This window comes from Theileria equi (assembly GCF_000342415.1).
Source record: "Theileria equi strain WA chromosome 4 map unlocalized gcontig_1105316255039, whole genome shotgun sequence".
Classification (NCBI taxonomy): domain Eukaryota; phylum Apicomplexa; class Aconoidasida; order Piroplasmida; family Theileriidae; genus Theileria; species Theileria equi.
In genome coordinates this window covers 649,550-667,506 of record NW_004668229.1, presented here as the reverse complement: position 1 = coordinate 667,506, position 17,957 = coordinate 649,550, and the positions used below count along the sequence as shown (strand labels likewise).

Genomic DNA, 17,957 nt, shown 5'->3' with positions numbered 1-17,957 from the left:
AAAGGCTAGATTGTGTTTTAACAGAAACTACATTGTCATACTAATCAATTTCGCTTGTTAATGGCAAAGTATGCGCGAAAGGAACGGGAAGGGCCAATGCACTCCTAGACTGCATTATTATACCCCATTACCAGGAGGAAGAGAATCGAGACAGTCTAAATGGACAAAATTCTCAAAATGTTCCCTCTGCATGTTCTGATTTTTGTATGCGCTTTCGGGCTCTGTCAATGCGGTGATAATTTGCCCTCGGAATCGGGAGAAGGAATTAGTCTTAATTCTCTTCCTGTGGGTTCAGGAGTTGATAATTCCGTCAAAGGTGAGGGTCTAATGTTTGACATTTTAAATCCACCCTCGAACGTTTACAATTTTCACATTTCCTACTGTGGAATAGAATACGACTACTATTCTGCAAGGGATGGTGACCACTTTTTAAAGGTTTCCGAGAATTCCCAAACCCTTTGGAAGGAACAAAATGGCAAAATTTGTAATAAGGTACGAATCTATCATACTAAAGAAGAACCTGTCATGATTGTTTTGACCGTAGATGATCAACTCTCGGAATACTTTGAGAAGGTGGATGGAACCTGGAAGAGTATCGCCGAGGATGAGCATCACAATAAACTAGAAGGAATGAAGGATTCTTCAAACCCATAAGCTTAACTAAACATTAGAGTCTATATCTTAACGACTCGGGATATTTCTCATTTAAAGTCAAGTTTGCAATAGCCACATCTTTAATGTTGGTTGTCTGGATTTAAATCATTTCAATTGACACACCTGCCACCGGGCTTGTTCAAAGATTTTTGTGGTTTCGGATACGACTTTATCAGTTTCACAATTTTTACCATTACTCGCTTTATCTCAAATTTTATATTCGGTCCAAGTGACAGTGTAAACAGGCAATTTTATCGTCAGAAAATTGACATTGTTTTTACGAAAGCTTGTGTTTGGCGGTTCAAAACTACCAAGGATGTCAGTCTTTGTAAACTAACTAAATAAATAACATCCAGTTACAGCGTTTGCACGGATGAAAATGGCATAAATATTGGCTATCCTCATTTATTTAGCAAAATCTATCTTGCATGTAGGAGTGAAAAATGTGGTGATTAATTTATGACAAATCTAAAGCGATGTAGATACATTTAACATGTGCGTTTAAAGCTAAACAGTGGTGAGTTTGGTCTAGTTTGTATTCTAAAGGTGAATACACTGTGAACCTTTACATTAAAGCGTGGTAAAAGTGCAACTAAAATTTACAAGACTGTTAATCGAATGTTTTAAAATGTTGACAAAACTGTATTTGTGGCTAGAGCTTAGGGAAAATGTATGCTCTCTTGAAACTGACTATCTAGATTTTTTCTTGTGAATAAATGGTAAGTCAAATAGATCATCTTCACATTCATGTGAAGTATCTTCATAAACAATGAAGAGATGGACATTCTTTCCGAGAATATCTCTCCTTAAATCTCTAGTAAAGGCTGTTTTTAAAATGTGATATGACATTTTTGTAGAGTTCCATATCCAGTACCAAAAAGACCTCAGAATCCCAAAGTGCCTTGTTGGCCAACCGTCTCTGTTATCCTCATGCTCAGAATAAATGCGCATATACCCATCGCCCATAAATGCAAATATTACCTGCGCGAACGAGTGTGAAAACGAGTTGAAGGTATTCATTGCACTGTTACTTTTTTTTGGCTCTCCTTGCGTGTCAGCTCCATTGGTACCAATAGCTCTCGTAAACTGCACGCAACCGTCATATGTGACAGTTAAAAAACCTAGAAGCTTCGCATTACTCCGGACATTTTGGGAAAGCCCCCAGTCGGGATAATGAAGAGCCAAAATGAAGATTGTTGCACAGATAATCTCAACAAGAAAGAATAGCCAAGACCAGTGCCATCCAGCAGTTTGACTCCATGAAGTATTGGGACCTATTTCTTTCTCCTTCAATACAAGAATAAAGAGCGGCGGTATGGCACTGGTGAATAAAACAGTTAAATCTATCCAGTACCCTAGATTAGGACCAATCAACTTGTAAGGGGCTATACCTGGATAAAAGGCATTTTGAAGACCATATCCCAGAGTGATTAAAAGAATTGGAGACCAGGCTTTTGCAAGGGCTGTCATGAAGTCATCGTTGTTCTGATTATTAGAGGAAGACCCAGAACCTGATTCTCCAGTACCATCCTTCTCATGCCAATACGCGATGGTGAACAGCAGTGCGTTCGTCCCGGTTATGAGTATTGCGATAATCATCTGAACTACCACCAACCAGTAGTTGGTATTAGGGATACCAAAGTACTCGCCAATGGTTAAAAACAAAATGTGGTAGAGGGAAATAATAACTCCAGTAAGCGGGAAGGCTGCAAGAAGACAGACTACATTGGCCGCAACAATATCAACAGATGTGGTATAGCATAAGCCAAAAAAGAGTGAAGCCAGAGAAATCGTCCAGTAATACGCCGTAATGTAACCGAGCTCACCACCGATACAATAGACAAACAGCAATAAGACGAAGCAAAAATTATACAACCAGAATAGTAGTGATGTCAACTCGTTCTTTTTTGGCCAATTCATCTGAATATACGCCGTTGTAGAACCTATTCCGATCAATGAGACAATCCTGTATGCTATAATCATCCGGTTAATGTACAGACTCAGGTTGCTCGACGGTATCTTGAACCTTCCAAGAGTGAATTTACCGGCAGAAATGGCCAAATACGGCAACTGGTAGAGAGTAACGCCAGTCAAAAAGGCCACCGCCTTCTTCAGGCCAGCTTTAGAATCTTCAGTCATCTCAGATTTCTCAGTATCAGTCATCTCTTAACCTTTTATAACCCCCTAACATCATCTCCCGGCCCTAGTCTAAATGTGTCTCGTAGAAGGATAAGAATCTTGTCCTCGTCATCCTTCCGAGTGAGTAAGAAAAGACAAGGCTAATACACTGCTATTCTCCTGGAAAATTTTCAAACATATAACCCATCCTATTGGCTCTAGGTAAAGATATAGTACATTTAAAACTAAAGGGAGGAATGAGAAAAACTCGGAGGACTCTCCGGGAACATCTACCAGACCCCATAGCTCATTGCCTGGAAATCGCCTTAGAGCACAGTATTGAGATTTTTCACTAATGCCTAAAGTAATCTCCGTATTTTATTCTACCGGTGTGCCCTCCTCATGCTTGCTCCTCTCCAGGTTTTCTCAGTCTATTCTTTGATACAAATTTAATTCCTTTTCTTCCTAAACGTTTTTTCTAGTATTCTTCCTTTGATCTCATCACCTCCTTAAACCTTTATTCATATATTTAGACCACTTTAGCGGCCTGGCTGCCACAAATTCTGAGTTTTACGGGTGATATAGGCCAGTCCTCAATCTTCCCCCCTGAAGCCCATTCTTCCTTGCAGTTCCGGAATACGCCGTTACTATACGTCTCATGAATTAGGATGGGGATGCTGGGACATAAGGCTTGCATATTGGCAGGGAAGATGGCATATCTACAAAATGTGCCAAAGTTAGAATCTCCCCTAGTTACCCATTCTGTAGACTTATATGCTCCTCCATTCTCATTCTTCAGGCGTTGCCATGATGGAATCTGCATCTGCAAGGCTCTCTATGGACTATGAATGTTGGTAAATTTTACTAGCATAGAATGAAATGAGTTAGGAGTGTTTTAGCGTTGTAAAACTGCAAAGTCGTGAAAAGACTACATTTGTGTTAGGGAGGAATGTGTTAAAATGTATACTCCCTTGAAACTGTGATTATCTTTAGAGGATTCCGTATTGTGAATAAATGGTAGATCAAAGAAGGGATCATCGTCTTCAGGTGGACCATCTTCATATACAATAAAGAGATGCTCCTTTTTAACAAGAATCTCAGCCCTAACATCTGTGCTGAATGCGCCTTTTAGCGTTCCTAAAGCCACTTTTGTTGTACTCCAGGTCCAGAACCAGAATGCTCTTTTATTGGTATAGTGAGCAGTTGGCCATAAATCTGAACTTTCCTCTGCTTTGCGATATGTTCTAATATATCCGTCTCCTAGAAAGGCAAAGATGACCTGGGTGAATGAGTACAAAAAGGAGTTGAGTGTATTCATCTTAGCAGCGGATTTACCCTTCTGTTTATCAACTCCGTTACTTCCTATACATCTAGTCATCTGTGCGGAGAAATCGTAGAGTACTGTGAAGAATCCGAGACCCCAAATGCTATTTCTTATACTTCTTGGCAGAGTACTATTTGGGTAATGCAGAGTGGAAAAGAAGAGTATTCCACAAATCACTTGTATTCCGAAGAATGCCCAAGCTCCATGCCACAACTGGGCTTGATTATTATCATTCTTCCATGGCTTGTTTGGACCCTTTCCTTTGGAGATCAGACCCAAGAAGATCAATGGTGGTACAGCACTCGTGAATAAAACCGCCACATCAATCTTGTAACCCTTGTCTATGCCAATGATTTTGTATGGAGCCACGGAGGGATAGAACATGTTCTGTATACCGTACCCAAATGCAACCAATAATAGTGGAGATATTGCATTGTGTAATGATTTCAAGAACTCTCCACCTCCATTTGTTTGTTGTTGCTGTTGTTGAGGTTGACTACCACTTCCATACGCAAATGCCCATATCACGGTGGTAACTGATATCAATGATATCGCACAAATATGTTGCCAAAACACCAACCAGTAATATACGTTTGAGACGTTAAAATACTGAGAAATGAGTATGAACGATATGTGATAGGAGGATGCCAGAATTCCGGATATGGGCAGTGCCGCAAGAAGATAAATGATTGCATTACTGGCCAACTTAACAGTGAACACAAAACACAATCCAATGATAAAAGCCACTACGACAACAATCCAGTAGTATAGCGTAATATGACCCTGAGCTCCTCCTGAACAATATGTAAGAAACAAGGTTATGTGAGATAATAATAGAAGTCCAAACAGACCAATGTTCAACTTAGGAATACCAGGTCCATCAAACTGTTCATAGGCCGTAGTAAGTATAATCCCAATCAATGAGAAGACTCTATTCGAAATAATCATTCTGTTAATGTACAGGCTGACGTATTTCTGAGGAATTTGAAACCTTCCTACCGTAAAGTTGCCGGCCGATATTGCAACATGAATCATCTGGTACAAGGAAAGACCAGCCAGAAAGGCTGCCGCCTTCTGTGTGTCTGTACTCTTTGCCTGTGCTGCTGAATTAGTAGACATCTGATCGTTCTCTGAACCAGTGCTCATCTGAACTTCTCTCAGGACTACTCCAGACCCATCTGCCCAGTCATTTAAACTCTTGAAATAAGTGCGATAGTATTACCATGTAGTCATTTGAGATCTCTAGATTTCAGAGTCATTCTCAACTGATATGTCTCAATTAGAGAGTTGTGTCTATCCTCGCAACTATAGTACTACAAACCACGCCATCCTTCTGTTCTATTATTAATCTTGTGTAAATCAAAAATGTACTCTATTAGACAAGATGAATAGCCTGGCCGAAGAGAATTCGAGAAGAAGAGATTCCAGACCCCATAGGTGTATCGTCGATATCATGGGCATAGACAATTAATTCTAAAGCTTATAACGTATCACCATAATTTCCATCTTTTCTCTATGTAAACCCCTCTTGTTCATTCGCGAGTATGCCCATTTAGCCTTTAAATTTCTAGAGGAATGGGAATGCCTATCTCTCTAGGAATGATGCTTAAAATCCATAAAATTACCATTACCTCCTTTATACAATTCTGTCTTGATTTTATTGTCGTGAACATCTATTTTTGCCAGTTATAGGCTCTAATTCTCGCCTGGTTTTGGCAGTTAACAGAGGATGAGCTTTCAGCCAAACGTTTACTTATATTAATCCTCTGACCATTTCAGACTGTAAAATCCGGTTATGCCGATTTAGCGAATGTTCCACGGTCCATTCATTGATTATAGATCTGTAAAATGCCATACGGTGAATCCAACGAATGGACCGTAACTACTATTTATCCAATAGTTGTGAATAGCTGTTATGGTTATTGATATAAATTTGCGCCAGTAACGGGTATTTGTGCATTATTCCCGAATATTCAATGATAAATTTTCAAATGAACCTGAGTGCAAAGCTTTAGGCTTGTATCACCGCCAAAAATAGGCAGTTGTATTGCATGAATTATTCGGACATTTCCATACGAGTGAACTTCAAGACGCCATAAATTGCGCTGTAAACAACATATCAGCTGCTATTAAATCATACACCAAATTATAAAAGATGGGAATATATGGATTAAATATGGAAACGCGGGGTAATAGCTATACTTTACATCCGTTAAAAGGCGAATTTATACGCTGGTATATGAGAATCTGGATATCTCTCTCACTATATTCCATTAAAATAAACCGTGCTATTCAATATAAAATTCCTTTAATCTCCAGAAACCGCAAGTACCAGGGAATACGGTTGGATATCCCTTCCTTGATCACTGGCCCAGATATCGCAATACTAGACCAAAAAACAGACACCAAGGCGAATATTAGAGTATAAACCACGAAATAAAACTGTGCACAAATGTTTAAAAGAGTAAAAGATGTAAATGCAGAGTTATAACTGTTAGTTCAGCATGTTTTCAGGAAACACGTCTTATCAGATTATAAAGCAATTTTTAAAATTTCCAGCCAAAATATCTAAATGGTAGATTATACATATGTAAGTATTCCGCATAAGCGTAGGAAATGGCACATTTAGATTCATAAACGGACCGTATCCCAATTCCAGTAGACCATGCATGCAACCTTGAAATGATCTAGTCAAATCTTTTCCATCCACCAGTCAATCTGAGAATCAAACTCCTACCGGGTCGACTAACTAGGCTAATACCCTCATGAATCATGACTCCAAAGAGCAATATTCCAAAGAATACTCCCGCCGTAATTATTGCGGCAGAAGATGAAACGTCCTTATTCCATATCTGGAACATTATCGCCTTGAGCAAGGGTTTGTTAATTTCTGTAGATTTATCTCCTGATCTTGGCACAACTTCCCATGTTTGATGGTCCTTTGTTTCCCTGTAATATGTGCGTGCGCCAGAATGTGATAATGTTTCAACTACAAGAGCTCTAAGGCAATTCGTATCTTCTGGCCAAAAATACACGCAAACTGCATCAAGTACATCGGTGCTTGGAAATCCATATACTTCGTGGTCTCTGCATACAACTCTATACAATCTAAATGGACCGTTTACTCTACGATGAGTAAACTTTGTGCTGTCTTTTCCTATCTCTTTTGTCAATGTAAACTTCTCTGAGCCTATAGAATAATCCAAGGAATGTCCACTGGTCATATCTGGAGTATATGTAAGGTTGAGGGTCATCCCTAAAGAATATGAATCCAACATGAGAGCGATTATTTTTGAAACATCATCTTCACCTTTTGGCAACTTTGATTTTTCTACTTTTTTCCATATGTTGTTATTTATGTTATCTCTCTTGTACCACTGGTTTTCTTCATCAGCGGTTGGAATATGAACAAGAAGTGGTCTTCCGTTAGATGAGGGATAGCAGTGGACAAATACCTCATTTATGTTCGGCATAGGTTCAAATCCGCCTTGTTCATTTGTTCCGTCAGTAAATTTAGATATTTTTCCATGACCACCAATGCGATGTCTATAATATTTACAGGATGTAGACGTATAACACATGACAACAATGTTATTATTTCGACAACTGGAGCAAAAATAGTTTGTTGTACTTTCAGGAGTTTTAGAAAGGTCAACGACATGAACGTTATTGCAACCACAGTTCTGAAGGTCCAGCCTCTCCCCAATTTTTAATTTTGGTGCATGCATTTTTTCCCATTCACTAGAATCATAATTAAGCACGTAGTAAGTGAGATTTTTGTCTTTTGAATAAAGTTCCAGAAGGAGGGGCCTTTTATGAGTCTTATCTGCCGTCCAGTAGTAAATTGAGGCCATCAAGTACTCCCCCTTGTATAGAGAAGAATCTTCAAATGGTATATGTTTATCTTTGCGACGTGTAGATAGAAATCTAACAGGCTTTTGCAACTCTACATAAGTGTGAACAAACTTTTTGTATTCGAAAACATCGTTTTCATGGACTGTCATCATTACATTAATATCAAATGGTGAATCATTCTGCCCATTAATACGATACTTCCATCCGTGTGCATCAGCATCCACCTTCAAAATAAAAGTTTTAAAATCAGCACTCATTTTATCCAATAGCTCTTTTATCGTAAGTTTAGGAGCTTGAGTTGGGGTTGAATTGGGAACTGTCGAAGGCTCTACAAGAGGCGAAGGAGGAGATGGAGTATGGGCAACAGAGGGAGTAGTGGCAGTAGAGACAACTTTAGGAGTAGTAACAATAGGGGGAGTAGTAAGAGGACCAGAAGTAAGAGTAGTAGTATCGTTATCAGAATCTTGACCAGTTGTTGTAACATCTACAATAGATGGTGTAGAAACAGTATCATTAGTTGCGGCAGTAGTTCCTCCAGAAGTTGTAGCTGAACTGGTGGTAGATGCTGTAGCAGTAGTAACTGTCGTAGGAGAAAGTGTAGTAGAAATTTTTACTTCCGTTTTCTTCCAACTATTTGTGTCTGGGCTATCCCTTTTATAACATGCAACCCCGCTTTTGGAACAAAATGCAATCAACAGCGGAACAAGATGATGTTCATCATGTTCCCATAAATAAACCACAACGTCTTGACAAACGTGCTTTACTGCCTTATTGAACCCATCTTGCTTTTCTCCACGGCATTTTATACTTGACACATGTTTTTCATTTAAAAATCTATGAGTGCACTTCTTGTATCCTTCACTTGGATCATTGTAGTTCACTTTGACAGCTATATGATGTCCATTTAGATAATATGTATATCCGTCCCTTGTTGTTGTAACATCTGGATCCTTTGGACTCTTGCCAACGTCTATGGTTACGTTGTCTACTCCGCCACGTGATGTATTAATATTCTCTACCATTTTAGGAGTATTCTCATTAATAACAAATCACACCGATCGAGTCTATTTTCACTGTTGATCTTGTTGCCATTTATAAACCTGCAAGAATCGTGAGTAGTGATGGGGTCCTACATGCACAATATCTCGGGGGTAAAAGAGAGCATTTGTACCAATCCCAACGAGTAATATGGTCCCCTAAATTTGTTTAATGGTATTATAGGGATGACATTGACCTACTTTGTACGAAGGGATAGAGAATATCGAGTTTGAAACATGTCCACTGAGCTTATCTACGTTCTGAAAATCTGTCTACAAATGTCCAAATGAGCAATTTCCCTACAAATCATCTAACCTACCACGTAATGTGTATACTATATTTTAGATTCTCCAGTCTGTGTATTTGGAGAGTTGCTACATTCTGTGTATGGTGAATACCTTTTTACCGTGGGTATTCCACGTGACAAGTGTTAGTGCATAATTCAGGTGGTGTATTCACCCTAAAATCAGTCATTCATAAAAATCTGTATTGTTTCTCAGTATCCATCTAGATCTCTCCGATTCAGATCCATCTATTTCAACCCATCTATCAAATGAATTAATGTAGTTTACGGAACTGAGTGCACCGTCGTGGGCCCTTAACGTTATCTTGATGAGATAACAAGAGTTTCTCTTCAAGTAAGCTCTCACGAGAATTGCCCTCCAATTAAATCTAGCCTTTTTGCGTTTATAATTCTGAGCTTTCCATATCACCGCACCGTTATGATGGACCTTGTCGGCGCGAAACCCTCGTCTCGGGATAAAGAATCTCGTTCTGATGCCGCCAAGCATTGCATCAAATACCTTGAACCTGGCGTTATCTGAGCGAATGAGATCCATGGTAAAATCAAACCTGGGTATCTTCGGCCTAGGGATGCTCTTGAGGACGGCAACGTAGTTGGTTATATGTTTCCATCCTTTATTGGTTCTAAGCAGTGTATCAATTTTGTTCTTTGAGGTGCAATCTTTTAAAATGTAGACCAGGACTGGTCTGTTTGCCTTCAAATGGATCGTGGCATACACCAAACTCTCTCCTTCCCCTGCATTCCATATGACACTTCTACCGTTCGTCAACTTTGTCATTGTAACATCTTGCTCTGGAATAATAAGCCTCGTGATCACATCGTCAAAATAGTAATCGTAAAGATTGTAAAAGCTTGGATGATACTTTGAAACGTTAATAACTGTATCACTCTGAAATGTTGGAAAGAAGAGAGGCGTTATCATCTTTCTCATGGGATTAACCTCTTTATATCCCTTCTTAGGGAGTATCCACTTGGTGGGATCAGAAATACAACTGTCACTCATGTCCACAGAAAACTCTCCCGTGTGTTTGGTTTCTGAATATGACTGAGTGTCAAATAAATCTCTAAAATCTGTGTAGTGTGTCTCTTCTTCGGATTCAATTTCTCTACTCGTGTCTATTGTGTTTGTATCATTGACTGTATATTGGCTACCTCCTCTGAGTGCACCTGCAGCATCAGTCAATCCTGATTCACTTTCGAGATTATCAGTGTTTCTGTGTTTGTCCGATCTTTGCGAATTGTTTACTTTACTGTGTTTAGGCTGAATGTTTTGATCTTTATTATAATTGGTAGTTTCTCTACAATTTATATTCTGCTGCATGTGTACATTATTGTTTACATGATTGGCAGGAACTCTCTGAGCTCCACTAGTCTCTTTTGTTTCCCTGTGAATGGTGGGAGTTTTAGCTTTCCTCCTAGTTGCACCATTGGATACTTCAAAGGGTTGATCCTTTATCTCTTTATCCTTTGCAGCTTGACGCTTTACTCCTCTTTGTGAATTTGGAAGTTTATTCGTTGCAGAAGGGGAGGTATCAACACGGTCAGAAGAGCCTCCAGTTGACCTTGAATAATTTCTAGTCACATTCACCTCTTGAGATGGAGGTTCATCTTCTTCCTCATTCTCATCTAACTCATTGTCCTCTTCCTCTGTTTCCTCAACATCTTCATAGTCCTTCTCACTCTTTTCATCTTTATCTTCATTATCCAGATGATAATCTGTTTCCTCTTCTTCCGGTGGTTCTTGGACATTCATATCCTGTTCTTCCGGTTCAATCGTCTCATCAAAATCTTTTAACGGCTTCCCATTGGCAATCTTCATGCGTTCCAATTTTTCAGGAAATTCTCCGTCCTTAACTGGAACCCATCTAGATCCTACTAGTTCGAAAAACTTGTACCCTTTTACTCTTCCCTGAATGACAACTACAAGGAGTGGAGGTCCACGTCCCTTAAGATACAAGTCACATCCAATGCACCTTTCATTGCCATTTGTACTCTTCCATAGCGTAACGCCATTGTACATTACTTCCCTCGCGAAGTATCCAGGTTTAGGAAAGAAGAACTGTGTGTAAAAATTAATCATTCGAGCTTCAAATATTGTGCATTCCTCCGTATCCTTCTTATCCTCCAAGTGAATTGTAAATGCAGTGTTTGCCTCTGAGGTAATCTTTAGCTTATCAAGCTCATTGCTATAGTCCTCACACTTTTTCCACCCCTTCCAAGTCTTCTTAAAACGTGTATAAAGTTCAACTGAATTCGTTGTTGTTGCGATAAGAACGAGTTCAGGCTTCCTATACTTATTGAGATATATTTTGGAAAACTCAAAAGTCTGATTAGAGGTCATCTCCCATAAAATAGTTTTACCGTCAAACATCCTTACAACAGGAACACCATCATGTGGAATAAGAAGTCTCACGTGATTATCTTCATAGATGTATTCAAAACGTCTGCAAGCTGAACTTGGTTGGGCTATATCAATGCTAACTGGACTACCAGAAGATTTTGTAAGCTGCACTGCTTCATCTTCTTCAATTACAAGTTCATCTGGTTCGTCTTGGGTATCATCTTGTCTTTCAGAGTAGTCATCCGGAGTATCCCAGAAATCGTCCTGAAATTCTGAATCTTCATCCTCTGGTAATTTCTCATTGGAACCTCTGGATTTGCGTGTTTTAGATTTCCTACGTCTTGACTTTCTGCTTTTTCGAGGACGTCTCTCTGGTTCGGGGTCCTCGTCCTCATCTTCCTGCTCCTGAGATGTGGGCTCATCCCAGCCATCATCGAGTTCCAGATCCATTGTATCTTCATCGTCGTATACTCGTTCTTCTTCTTTCTCCTCCTCATCATCATCATCCTCTTCTCTACCTTCGGCTGCCTCTACAAGGTTGTCCACTGTCTCCTTGTACATGTCATAATCTTCTACCCAGTTGTATGTGTCTTTATAGAGGAACATATCGGAGCTGCGCCCATCCAATTCATATCCTAATACAGCAGCCTTGGGCTTGTTTCCATCAAAGTAGATTAGGGCTGATTTACAAGTAGTTCCATCATTTCCCTTCCAGATTACGTCGTTACCATACTTGAGGGTGGTGGGAAAGACATTAGATTTGGCAGTGCACCGCAAAATAGGAACGCCATTACTCTTGGAAGCCGATACACTGTATTTTGAACCGTCGATTTTGGACATCAAAGGCCCAGTCGATCCACTACTTCCACCATCTCGAGAATAAGCCAAGCTACAAAGTCTAGATAGGAACAGAGTGTAGAATAACACCAGGATGTTCATATTCCTATCATCTTGTAGAGACTCTGATATCGAGAATGAAGAGGAAACGGACGTTTCGTCTCTTCCTGACAATCTGGGGTATGCCTGGAGATTCTACAAAGAAGAACGTCGCAAATGCCTTTAACGGCCACGTTTTCACCGGAAATTTTGGGTTCTGGAGTAAATAAAATCATTTTTTCTCGCTGCAAAGTTTGGATCCGTGAAGGCTCGCGGATCCGTCACTACCAGGGCCTAGCATTTGAATTGTGACTGGTCGGAGGAATGAGTTTAATCCTGGACTTGGTAGTATGAAATTTTGGATATATCTAGTGTATTGTGAAGGAAAGGAGATTCCTCTGAGAAAAAAATTGAAAGTGGGCCGGAAGGCCTATTGGGGGAGTGTGTAATGGTCACATCTAACTGCACATTTTCGTGGACGCGGATCTGTATGACGGACTTTCTGCGTGTCTATACGTGGTATTTATGTACGGTGATGCGGAATGTGTGGATTAAATGCAACCAGTTGGCACAAAGAACGTGGAAATGCTCATGATCAGTTTGGAATGTATATGTGAATTACTAGGGAAGAGTTGATTTTAATGATCTTATAGTTGCATTAGAACCTGCCGTTGCATATGTATGGTCGTGATACAAGTGTATAGCACTGGGGGAATTACCATCTCGTAAAAAGTGTCACATTTGTTTGGCTTCTCTATGCGGAAATTTTATTCACTGAGATCATAAACTGCGGTGTTTTGAGCTTATCTACTGTCTTATCCATTAGGTTAGCTCTTTTTTCCTCCATTCTTCATCGTGTTCAGCTTATCAAAGTAACCATTTATTTTCATGGATGACCATTCATCACCTTTCTTTTCATAATACCGAAAATCTTTGCATTTACCTTTTTTTATCTCTATGTAAAGGAGTCTATCATTTCCAGCTGTTCTCAATATCAGACGTTTGCAGCGACCTTTGTCTTTCCATATTTGCGTTTCGCCGTCAACTACCGAAGTAATTACAGAGCCACTCTGTGGTTTGAATTCTTTGTATGTAAGACAGCCTTCTTTGTCCTCTTTTATATCTACTATGGATAGATCTGGATTTGATATATCAAGCGCCTCGCCACCTTCAACACTTCCGCAGCAACAAGAACAACAATCAAGCCATCCTGCTTTACAGAACTTTGCTATGAATGCAAAGTAAAACAGAGAAATAAACTTCATTTTGCGATTGTAAAACTCATTTTTCTGCGATATGAAGGCTCAAGAGAGGGAAGAATGAAGGGAATAGACCTGTCTCGAAATTATCTAATGGGGTCATTGAACGGAATGAATGCATTATTCCGGGGCTATTCCATTGTAATTATGAATACTGTTGGTATCTGTAGTTGAACAGATTTCGCTGGCAAAATCGGGGAGGTCTATGTCAAGGTCCTGGCTCTTCACAAACTCTTCCTTCATGTATCAGTGAACAGTAAGAATAAAGAATGAATGAGATGTTAAAGTTCTGCTAGTTGTTGGTTGAAAGGAGGAACATTTTTTGCGGACAATGTCTTGTACTACTTTTACATTCTTCCTCCGAGAGTGGGAAGAGATTTTCTCTATCATTTACGTTCCTTCTGCATTAACAGTTCCATTTACAGATACTAACCCCCTTTATTAACATATTAAAATGAATTTTAACGCCATTATAATGAGAGTTGGTCCACAACTTTCTTATAATCCACTTTTGATATGGAACTTGTTTCCAGATTTATTCGGAGTTTGATCTCCTTTTATCTATCATATCAGTCCATTTAGATCCAATATTCATCTTTACTACTCATTCTGTTTCGAGTAATAGACATTATACTCCATAGATTATACGGAGGACTTTACCACGGGTCTCCTTTCATTGTATAACCATAACGTTCCTATGATAATAAGTGTTAGTTTTAAAATGCCATAGTTTCCAGTGTAAAACTGAGTAATAAGATAATAAACAATTCCATAGAGACTCCCAGATAAAATTGGCTGTGCATGCAAAATCCCCGTTTCTCTAATGTGTAAACTCTACGGAGTAGAAAGTTTATTATACCAATTACTGTTTATGCACAGAAATAGTCCGCTCACTTATGTATCCTCTCCTGGTTGAACTAGTTAGGAACAATGAAAGGTACTTTTATAGAGATAAGAATGGTGCAGATGAACGGTTGAATTATCCTATACCTGGATGAAAAACTAAACTAGAAGGTAAAGATCTAAAACCTATACTTTATGGACTAAAGAAGGAACACACTCATTCTGTAAACCTTCTATATAAGACTGTTCTTGAAGGATTCGTATGCATGGTTACATACAAAGGTGCGATGACAAAAGTATCTAACAAAAAGTCTCAGTGAAGTTGAATAGTCTATCTATTTGAAGAAACCTCATTTACTAAATTACCGATCTGCCTGTAGAATAATGCAAACTTATCTCCATCCGAATTACCTATAAATGTACGATAAACCCAGGATATGGAGGTCAATTGACTAATACGTGTGTTAATCAAAAACTTGGACAAGTCTCTTCAACGATTTTTGTCTAAGAATAAATTTTACATGTTTGGTATTTATTCTTCAAATCTTTAAATAAAATCATACCCTTAAGCATTTCTTCTGATTGGACATCTGCCAAAGTCTAGGAGACCAAAGGTGAGATATTGTTCCAATGGCTAGTTTTCTAAAGTGTTTACACCAGTAGCTCGTTACTCAGATTTTAAATCTATGAATCGGTACATTTAAAACTTTATTAATCCGCCAGTTTAATTTTGGTAGGATAAATCGCGAATGTTTTTTAAAAATGTGCAAACTGGCTCAAGAAATACTGCTTGCTACTACATTTACAGTAGCGTTCGCTTCCCTTCCAGACAACGATTCGGTTAATAAGCTCTCAGATTTAAAACTGGAACTGAGTATAAACATCAAAGACGCCAAAAGAGTGAATGAGTATAGAAGGAAGATTACCGAACGGGTTGACAATTATCTTACTACCAGCCAAAAATCTGCTTCTAGTTCAACCAGATCCTTTGAATGGGAACTTTTAGAGATTGAAAAGATTAAAAATGATGTTGAGACACAGATTGCCAGCGCAAAGGTAAAATTGAATAAGATTTTAGACGAAAGCGTCGTTGCTTCAGCTGAGATTGATGAAGTTTTGGATGGTAAAGATACTGAAAAAGTACTCGAAGAAGAGATAAAAGCACTTGTGGAGGAGAATAGAAAAACTTTGCAGGCGTTAGACTATGAACATGGCATTCTGGATTACAAAGTTGTGAAGTTGGGAATTATCGATAATATAATCACCAATAACGGAATCTATACGCCGTTCAAGAATAAAGATTTATACCCGCAAAGCGAGGCAGATTCTGCTACTCTAACATTAGACCAAAATACTACGGAGAACCAAATTTATGCCCTCCTTTTTAATCCTGAACCAAAAGTATTTACAAGGGAAGAACTAAGGCATCTTTCAGATTCAATGGAAAGGTTATTGGTGAACAGGTTATTAGAGTTTAAAAAAATTGGAGATGAATTAATGAACAAGGTAAATAGGGTAAAGGAGTTTAAACCAGACATCTCATTTTCTCTTGGAAACATATACAAACTATTCAAGGCTTTAGTCATAAATCGAGAGGATGAAAAATTAGCCAGTGAATTATTACAATTAAGTGAACATTATCGTGAAATTATGTCACTTGTATCTCCCGCAAAAAAGGATATTGAAGAAAACATGAAAACGGTGAGAGAATGTGTGCATGCACTCGAATCAGAGTCTGATGACGCTAATTTACCCACTGAAAAATGCTTACATTCATTTAAAGGAGGTATTTTGGCTATTGAAGCGACTAGATACAAAAAATTGGCAGACCATATCAAGGAGGTTGAGAATACAATTGGGGATATCGAAAGGCGTTTAAAAGGATTTTTGGAGGATAATGGCATGGGAAATACAAACTTTAACGGTATGCTTTGTGTTGCAGTTATTCTCTACCTGATCACGTTTTGAAAATGTCCCATGGATGGCCGTTTACATATTCACTTTCCGCATTTTAATGGAAAATGTAATTTATAAATATTTAAAAACTTCAATTGCTCAATCATTCTTCTTTTTAAATTCGTCTCCGAGAGTTTCTTGAGATGCTTCGTCTATACGTCTCCACTCAAGACGTTGGTTTGCTTGGTCGATCCTGACCTCTTCTTGTTCATCTTCCTCTAGCATTTTAGAGTGTATAGCATAAGAAAGTCCGGGTGGAGTACAAATAAAGTAATGTGCCGCTGCAGGTGTTATTCCCGCTTTCAAGATATCAATGCATCCACTCCACCATGACTTTTGTACTGTATTCACTGATACGCAACTATCTTGTGTGTTAGAAGTTGAGCTTTGTTTCCCCTGTTCAGTGTCTTTATTGTAGCCGAATTTGGGATGTACCTTTCTTACCGTCAAGAGTTTTTTGTTGAACTCCTCAGAGACCATTGGCAACCATTTTTCGTCTATTCTTTCAAAATATTTCAGCGTTTTATATTGCCTATTCTTGATCACAAGTACGATAAATGGTCGATCACCGGAGGAGTAAAGATCACATGCAACGCACTTTTCATCTCCAGTAGCTTTCCAGATGGATTCTTTTCCATATCTAACATCGGTGGCAAGATAGTTTGGCTTTGTAAAGTATAACATGACGGGAGCTCCTAATATATCTGCCTCGAATTTTTTGCATTCTATGCTATCATTTGTATTTCTAGTATCCAGGATAAAGTCGAATCTTTTTGGCGAGAAGAGCCTCAACTTGTCAATTTCCTCATCATAACGTTCTTTGCAGTCTTTCCATTTACTTCCATCCTTTAGGTACCATGTCCAGGTTGCACATGAAGCGATACTTTCCGTAATGAGAATGAGCTGTGGTTTAAAATCTTTTAGATAAACTTTGGCATACTCGAGCTTTACACCCCCTCCAGCATTCCAGATGTCTTCTGTGCCATTTACTACCTTTGTTACAAGTATGTTTCTCTGCGGAATTAGCAGTAGAATGTAGTTACCGTCGTGATAATATTCATACGTCCTGTGAATAGCTTCATTTAGGGAGCTTAAATCAATCGTAAAGTTTGAGACTTCATCTAGATCAATGGCTTCATATTTATGGATGGATATATCGTCGCTCCCCTTTTTTGAATCAGCATCGGGATTGTTATCTCCACAGATACAGGGTGATAAAATAGACAGGATCAGCGATGAGTAGAGAAGAGTGAGGGCTTTCATGGTCCTGGCTATTACCGTAGATATTTAGAATCATGTAGTATAAATGTTTCTATGTTTTAGCGGCTATCTCCGGGTTTATGAATAATTTTTTGTCTGTTTTGGGCAAGTGCATGCAGAAGTAGACCC

At 38.9% G+C, this 17,957-nt stretch overlaps 8 protein-coding genes across 8 annotated transcripts, besides 2 other annotated features; 2 read left to right on the top strand and 6 right to left on the bottom strand.

Annotated features, from left to right (window-relative positions):
- Nucleotides 1-177: 177 nt before the first annotated feature.
- Nucleotides 178-654, top strand: BEWA_054440 (signal peptide containing protein; the record flags this gene model as incomplete). The annotated part of the gene is made up of 1 exon (XM_004832783.1): nt 178-654. One exon carries the CDS (start codon nt 178-180, stop codon nt 652-654), a length of 477 nt encoding a protein of 158 aa, XP_004832840.1.
- Nucleotides 655-1,344: 690 nt separating this feature from the next.
- On the bottom strand, nt 1,345-2,817 carry BEWA_054430 (conserved hypothetical protein; the record flags this gene model as incomplete). Its single annotated transcript, XM_004832782.1, has 1 exon — nt 1,345-2,817. One exon carries the CDS (start codon nt 2,815-2,817, stop codon nt 1,345-1,347), a length of 1,473 nt encoding a protein of 490 aa, XP_004832839.1.
- Nucleotides 2,818-3,700: 883 nt separating this feature from the next.
- BEWA_054420 (conserved hypothetical protein) lies at nt 3,701-5,242 on the bottom strand (the record flags this gene model as incomplete). The annotated part of the gene is made up of 1 exon (XM_004832781.1): nt 3,701-5,242. One exon carries the CDS (start codon nt 5,240-5,242, stop codon nt 3,701-3,703), a length of 1,542 nt encoding a protein of 513 aa, XP_004832838.1.
- A 1,541-nt stretch (nt 5,243-6,783) lies between these two features.
- On the bottom strand, nt 6,784-8,973 carry BEWA_054410 (hypothetical protein; the record flags this gene model as incomplete). The annotated part of the gene is made up of 1 exon (XM_004832780.1): nt 6,784-8,973. One exon carries the CDS (start codon nt 8,971-8,973, stop codon nt 6,784-6,786), a length of 2,190 nt encoding a protein of 729 aa, XP_004832837.1.
- Nucleotides 8,323-8,401: a microsatellite.
- A 486-nt stretch (nt 8,974-9,459) lies between the features above and the next one.
- On the bottom strand, nt 9,460-12,474 carry BEWA_054400 (hypothetical protein; the record flags this gene model as incomplete). Its single annotated transcript, XM_004832779.1, has 1 exon — nt 9,460-12,474. The coding sequence occupies one exon, from the start codon at nt 12,472-12,474 to the stop codon at nt 9,460-9,462; it is 3,015 nt and encodes a 1,004-aa protein (XP_004832836.1).
- An 863-nt stretch (nt 12,475-13,337) lies between these two features.
- BEWA_054390 (signal peptide containing protein) lies at nt 13,338-13,775 on the bottom strand (the record flags this gene model as incomplete). Its single annotated transcript, XM_004832778.1, has 1 exon — nt 13,338-13,775. The coding sequence occupies one exon, from the start codon at nt 13,773-13,775 to the stop codon at nt 13,338-13,340; it is 438 nt and encodes a 145-aa protein (XP_004832835.1).
- Nucleotides 13,776-15,374: 1,599 nt separating this feature from the next.
- On the top strand, nt 15,375-16,580 carry BEWA_054380 (hypothetical protein; the record flags this gene model as incomplete). The annotated part of the gene is made up of 1 exon (XM_004832777.1): nt 15,375-16,580. The coding sequence occupies one exon, from the start codon at nt 15,375-15,377 to the stop codon at nt 16,578-16,580; it is 1,206 nt and encodes a 401-aa protein (XP_004832834.1).
- A 56-nt stretch (nt 16,581-16,636) lies between these two features.
- Nucleotides 16,637-16,657: a sequence feature (AT_rich).
- A 10-nt stretch (nt 16,658-16,667) lies between these two features.
- Nucleotides 16,668-17,831, bottom strand: BEWA_054370 (signal peptide containing protein; the record flags this gene model as incomplete). The annotated part of the gene is made up of 1 exon (XM_004832776.1): nt 16,668-17,831. The coding sequence occupies one exon, from the start codon at nt 17,829-17,831 to the stop codon at nt 16,668-16,670; it is 1,164 nt and encodes a 387-aa protein (XP_004832833.1).
- Nucleotides 17,832-17,957: the final 126 nt, after the last annotated feature.